This window comes from Pseudozyma flocculosa (genome assembly GCF_000417875.1).
Source record: "Pseudozyma flocculosa PF-1 unplaced genomic scaffold scaffold00021, whole genome shotgun sequence".
Lineage (NCBI taxonomy): Eukaryota > Fungi > Basidiomycota > Ustilaginomycetes > Ustilaginales > Ustilaginaceae > Pseudozyma > Pseudozyma flocculosa.
In genome coordinates, this window is record NW_006920889.1 from 1 (window position 1) to 6,307 (window position 6,307).

The 6,307-nt window shown below is 66.1% G+C and overlaps 2 protein-coding genes across 2 annotated transcripts in view; one reads left to right on the forward strand and one right to left on the reverse strand.

The window, feature by feature from the left end:
* Positions 1–1,603: 1,603 nt before the first annotated feature.
* On the reverse strand, positions 1,604–4,048 carry PFL1_05632 (uncharacterized protein; the record flags this gene model as incomplete). Its single annotated transcript, XM_007883168.1, has 4 exons — positions 1,604–2,037; positions 2,159–3,336; positions 3,755–3,839; positions 3,988–4,048. The coding sequence occupies 4 exons, from the start codon at positions 4,046–4,048 to the stop codon at positions 1,604–1,606; spliced, it is 1,758 nt and encodes a 585-aa protein (XP_007881359.1).
* Positions 4,049–5,268: 1,220 nt separating this feature from the next.
* The window catches only part of PFL1_05633 (uncharacterized protein), a gene marked incomplete at both ends in the record, with an annotated part of 2,145 nt that continues 1,106 nt past the window's right edge, over positions 5,269–6,307 (forward strand). The window contains 4 exons of the mRNA XM_007883169.1: positions 5,269–5,382; positions 5,498–5,674; positions 5,811–5,849; positions 6,002–6,238. Of these exons, the coding sequence (XP_007881360.1) occupies positions 5,269–5,382; positions 5,498–5,674; positions 5,811–5,849; positions 6,002–6,238 (567 nt within the window). The remainder of the gene's footprint in view (positions 5,383–5,497; positions 5,675–5,810; positions 5,850–6,001; positions 6,239–6,307) is intronic.

Below are 6,307 nucleotides of genomic sequence, written 5' to 3' on the forward strand. Positions count from 1 at the left end.
AACCCAAAGGTCAGTTCTTCAGGGGCTGGCTGCTGGGCCTCGGCAGCTCCCGACGCAACCTCGGGGAGTTCAAAGACTTTGGGCGCTTCGGCAAAGCGGACAGTCCGCACGGGAACGGATGGAGTGCTTTGGGGCAGGGCAGGGATGAACGGGGAGCTCGGAGCCGGGACAAGCACGTACGGCTGGCTTCGGGGCGGACCCAAAGGCTTTGGGGCGGATGACCGAGGCTTTGGAGCCGGTGCGCGCTTCTTTGGAGGGGGTCGGGGCTTCGGTCTGGCGGTGGGGCGGGTCTTTTTGGCCTCTGGGCGCGTGGTGCTCTTGGCCCGAAGCCTGGTGCTCCTTCGGGTGGCCTTCGGGGTGGTCTTTCAGGGCGGCATGGTGAATGGCTGGGGGGACTAAGTGGCGGATTTCCCTCACATTTTTGGGCCTCTTTATATGCTTTTTGTCTTGGTCTCTTTGGGGTGGCGGTCCCTCGGAGGTCCCTGCTGGAGTCCTTTGGGAAAGCTCCCGAAGGGTGGGGCCTCTCCCCGAAGCTTCGGGCTGTCGTGGGACTCCTCCATCTCTTCGGGCGTGCCTCGGGGCCCTCGGGAATCACGTGCCTTACCCGAGCCTGGCCCTGCAGCCGTGTCCCAACTCCTGCCGCCTCCCCGCGCTCCCGACATCCAAACTTTTCTGCCACGTGGCGCCCCGAACACCCCCCGACCGTTCAGGAGCCGCACCTCCCCCTCCCTGACCCTCCCCAAACCCTTCGGGGGGCCCCCCAAAGCAGGCCCCCCTTCTGATGGCGACAGAGCCCAAACCGGCAATGGTGACCCGCCCTCCCCTTGCACAGCCCACTCATCTGGGCCCATCTACAGCCTCCATGCATTGCAGGTCCTGGGTTATCGATACCCGCGGACGGATCATAGTAAAAGTTGCACTTTTCCGCACGTTTTCCTGAATTTCTCCGCAACCGCGCGCCCGATTCCCGGATAAATTTTTTTTACATGCGGGATTTGGAAAGACCTTTCCAACGGTACCAAGACATCCCCATAACTCACAAAGGAAGCCCTATGTAACCCAGGGTTAGGGTTACAAGGGCTCCCCAGATTTGTTTTGTGTATCACAACAGTGGTTAGGGCAAAGGTGCTAGCAGATGGGAGGATTCCTACCTCCCAACCTGCACAGGGAGATGCCAGGAGGTTGGTGGTGTAGGGCCTTCAGGCACCTGTGTATTGCTTGGGATGGTCTGCTTGCTTGGTTGTGCAAAAGTGGGGTCTGGCTGCTGCTGAACAACCAGCAGAGGCTGGCAGGCATCTGCCATACGTAGGGCTTGTGTCAAGGTTCTCACAGATCCAGTGTGTGCAGCAGCAAGGCAGAGAATCCCAAAATTAACCGGTCAGGATGAATAAGGACAGGGCAGGGGCCAGGGGCAGGGGCGGGGCAGAATACAGCGTTACGTTACGGGCATGGCGCGCGCGGAATGGGGACGGGGAAGGCGAGGCCAGGCTCGTCTCGATCCTTCCTTCCTTCCCTCGTCCTTTCGGTGCCTTGTCAATTCTTCGGTCTCCTCCTCGTTCCTCCGCAGTTTCCAGCTTCGTCGTCGTTCTCTCCGCGAGCGGCCTCACGCCCGTCTCCGCTTGGGCGCACTCCTGCTGCCCTTCCTCGTCATTCCAGCCGTTGCCGCCGCCGTCTCGTCGTCGCCCTCCTGCTGTCCGTCGCCGGTGGCTGCTGCCGGCTCGTCGGCCGCTGGGGCCGACCGCTTTGTTCCGTTCTTTGGTGGTGCCGATGTCGCCGTGGTCGATGCCTTGGCGGTGGCGGCGCGTCCGAGGCCCTCGACGACGCAGCGCGGACAGTGCCACTCGCCCTCGGGCACCTCGGAGAGGCGCGGGTCGAGGCACTGGAGGTGCCACGGGTTCTCGCACTTTTCGCACTCGAGGAGCGCGTTTTCGTCGCTGCTGGCGTCGCTGTTGCACACGACGCAGGCGTCCGACGACGGCACCACCTCGGGGAAGCGCGCCAGCTCGGCGTACGTCGGCCCCAGGTTGCGTGCAATGTCTGCGGTCCGCAGGGCAAGGGTGACAGGGAACAAAGAGGGGCAGGAAGGCAAGGATGTCGGTCCTCAGTCAGCGGCGTGGTCGGGTCTACGTGGCAGAGGCAAGCCGAGGGGACGGCTCACAATAGGTCGTGCTCTGGCCGGCGCCAATGTCGAGGATCGAGAGGCCGTCGAGCGTCTCGCAGCGCATGGGCTTGACGGCGCTCCTTGGCTTGCCCTCGCCCAGGCCGAGCTCGCCGTGGTGGGCATTCTGGCCCCAGCAGACGTTCATGGTGGCGTCGTGGTCGCCGCGCACGCTCGGGTCCTCGTCGGCGGTGCAAAAGAGGGTGACGCCGCCGAGGCCGGCGTTGCGGATCTTGCAGCCCATGAGGTCCGGCAGGTACTTGAACGTCATAAAGCCCTGGCCCGCCGAGCCCTCGCCCGAGTTTTTCCACTTGCCCGCGAGCCAAAACATCCGCTGGCCATCGATGACGGCGCTGTTGGTGGGCCCGGCGTAGATGTGCGTGGCGCGGGTGAGGGTGTTTTCGCGCGCAAACTGGGGCACCAGGGTGGGTGCCAGCTGGTCCTGCTGGGTGCCGAGGCCGAGGCGGCCGTAGCCGCCAAAGCCCCACGTATAGACGTAGCCGTTGTCGTCCCTTGCGATGGTGTGCTGCTGGCCGCAGTGGAGCTCGAGGATCTTTTTGTCGGCGAGCGCCTTGACAAGGAAGGGCTCGTCGAACGTGTCAAAGGCGAGCTTGGTGCCGCTGATGAAGTGCTCGCCGGTGCGGCCGTTGCCGAGCTGGCCCTTTTCCGACGAGCCCATGGCGTAGACCTTGCCCGAGGCGGTGAGGAGCATGCTAAAGGTGACGCCGCACGAGGCGGCGACGACGGGGTCCTTTTCGCGGATAAAGGGGGCGGTCTCGATCTTCTGGAAGCCCTCGACGATGTTCTGGAGGGGCAGGCCGCACTGTCCGCTCGAGTTGAGGCCGGTGGCGTAGACGCTACCGGCTGCGGTGACGAGGATCGTGTGGCTGCGTCCCGTGGCGGCGTAGACGATGTCCCCCTTTTGGTCGGCGGGGAGGGGCGGTGCAAAGTGGGTGGCGCGTCCGAGCTTGACAGTGTCCCAGATGGCGGGGCCGCTGGGCTGGTTGGGCAGGTTCTTGGTCGAGAGGCCGCACTGGCCCTGCTCGTTTCTGCCGATGATGTAGGCGTCGCCGTCGACCGAGACGAGGACGGCGTGGCAGGACGAGTGCGAGGTGTGAACGCGCGACATGCGCACGTTGCTGACGGAGCGGAGGATGTGGGGGCCCTGCAGGTCGGGCCTGGGCGGGGCGGGCGAGTGGCGAGGGGCGAGAGGCGAGTGGCGAGTGGCGAGTGGCGAGGGGCGAGGGCGGGGGGCGAGGAGCGAGGGGCGAGTGGCGAGGGGCGAGGAGCGAGTGGCGAGGGGCAAGGGGCGAGGGGCGAGGAGCGAGGAGCGAGGGGCGAGGAGCGAGGAGCGAGTGGCGAGGGGCGAGGAGCGTGTGACGAGGTGCGAGTGGCGAGTAAATGCGACGCGGGAGGTAGATAGATGGGTAGGCAGGTAGGCAAGGGTGACGATGCGAGGCCGAGAGGGGGCGCGACAGGGAATATAGATGGGCAGGCGGGTAGGCAAGGGCGACGATGCGACGCGGTGGTCAGGATGGGGTTAGGAAGAGAGAGGCAGCGGGTGGCCTGAGGCCGTGGCAAAGGTGCGCTGCTCACTGTTCCGGGTTGACGGTCTGTGGGGGGCCAGACTTGCTCGCCTTGCGTCCGAGGTTGGGCCAGTCGGTGCCGCCGGCTATGAGGACTGGGAGAGCGGGGGGCGCGTGCAGGGAGTGAGCGGAAGGGGGACGAGGCAGGCGAGGGCGGGCAGAGCCGATGAAAGGGTCAGCGAAGGGGCGAGGGGCGCGCAAGGTGGTGTGAGGGCGAGTGGACGGTGGTGAGCGACGACTCACCTCTGCCCCATTGCGGGAGGTCGGAGGCGGCCGAGGTGGAAGCTTGGTTGGCGGCCGTCATGGTGAGGCGAGGATGTGAGGCGAGGATGTGAGGCGAGGATGTGAGGCGAGGATGGGGGTCCGCGCAGGAGGACGACGAGGGACGCGTTGCCGTCTTTGTTTCAGGACGCGGTACGCGTGGCTGGCGGTAAACAAGGAGGTGTGTGCGGCGCAGAAGCAAGTGATGGGCCCGTGTAGGATGGCGTGTAGGTACAAGAGGTGCTGGTATCGCTCCGGTGGATTGACGAAAGCTGGCGGATGAGGCGTGGATCCAGGTAGCCGCGGCGGGCGTGGTCTTAGCAGGCGCGATAGGATGTTGGTGAGGTGTTGGAAATGTGGGGCCGTCAAAAGCGGCGAGGAGGAGGAATCGAGGGATAGAGCGAGGATCACGAGGATTAGGAGAGGACGGGGAGGACGAGGAGGACGGGGAGGACGGGGAGGACGAGGAGGACGGGGAGGACGAGGAGGACGGGGAGGACGGGGAGGACGAGGAGGACGGGGAGGACGGGGAGGACGAGGAAGGCAGGGTCGACAAAGGCCGCTGTCGAAGTTGGATCGCGACCACCGACCGACCGACGGGCAGGCGACAGGCCAAAAGCGCGCCGCGTCGAAATTGGAAGCCCCACGGGCAGGCCTCGTCGGGCGGGCGACAGGCGGGCGACAGGCGTGGGCAGGCAGGGCAGGGCCAGGCCAGGCCAGGGTTGCCTGCCTGCCTCAAGGCTGGCCGCCGCTAATTGTCGTGCGATCCACGGGTCGCCCCGTCGTTGGCCCACGAGACAGCCGCCTTGCATGGCCACAGTCTGCCGTCTGCCGTGTCTGGGCTTGCGATCGCTCGACCTGCTCGATGGAGCCACGGCCTGCGACGGCGTGGTTGGGCGCGCGGTAGGAGGTGTTGGGTGGGCTGCACGACGCGCTTGCAAGCGAGAGCGGACAGGCGAGGATGGGCGGGTGGCGGCCCTTTGTCGGGCGAGAGAGAGGTTCGACTGGCGCGCAGGGAGCGAGCCAGGCGGGTGGAACGTCGTCTGTGGCTGCGCCGTTTGCTGCGCCCCGACGCTGGCATTCGCCTCCACACCGCCCACCATCGCCACACTCTCGACTGACGCCTCGCATCACGACCATCGTTGCCCGTCCCTTTTCTACCACCATCACCACCGCCATCGCTTTCACGAACCCGGATCGCAGCAGCCCTCGCCCGCCCCATCTCCTTGCAACTTCGCATCCAACATAGACACTACTCGCGCAATGGACGTCGAGATGCGAGACGCTCCCCGCAGGTCGTCGAGGAGGGGCGCAGGCGCAAAGGCTGCCCAAAACGCTCCCCGTCGCAGCGACCCTTACGCCAGGGACGCAAAACAGGTGAGCCCGGCGTGCAAGCGGTAGCAGCAGCAGCGACAGCACCGTCGCTTCATCCTCCCCTTTCGAGCCGCTTCGCTCACCCCATCCTTGCTCGTCCCTTTCTTTCCCCTGCCAGCGCCCCGCCGCCAGGGCCAGGTACGACCAGGAGCTGCTCGACCCGCAAGAACCGGCCCAGTACGCCACCACCGGCATGTCCTACCCGCCTCCCCAGCTCAACATCAAAGGATCCAGCGGTCCCACCTGGGTCGTCGTCTCCAACCTCGCCATCGGAACCTCGGCAGAGGACATCGAGGTGAGGCCCGCGCGCCATCGTCCCTGGCCATGGCCTCGGCCCCTTGGCACGACCCGGCGACGCACACGCCACTGACGCCCATCTCGCCCGCAACCCGTAACTCACCTGCCCCTCTCCTCTGCCACCGCCATCGCAGCTCACCTTTGGCTCCTTTGGACGCGTCACCGACGTAAAGGTGAGTGGGCCCGACCTCGGCCTTGACCGCGGCCACGCTCGGCCCGTAGAGCTAGCATTTCCGCAACCGCCGCACCTCGGAGATGCTGACTCACGCTCGCCTGCCTCTTCATCGCCGCTGCCGCCATCACCACCACCGTCCCCCGTCTCTAGACCCGCAACCCGCCCGGTGCCAACCACCCCTCGGTGTCGTACGAGGTCGCCTTTGAGCACCGCCACGAGGCCGACCTCGCCGTCGAAAAGTTCCACGGCGCCCTCGCAGACGGTCGCGTCCTCTCCGTCTCGATCAAGAAGCCCGACCCGCCCCGCGACCCTTACAGCCAGTTTTCCCGCGCCGCCGCACAGGCCATCGCACAGAGGCCACGCGAGCGCGCCCCAAACATGATCCCCGTGCCCCAGCCCGCCCCCGCCCCCATCCCCGCCGCCGTCCCTACCGGGCCTGCGGCCATGAGGTCAAAG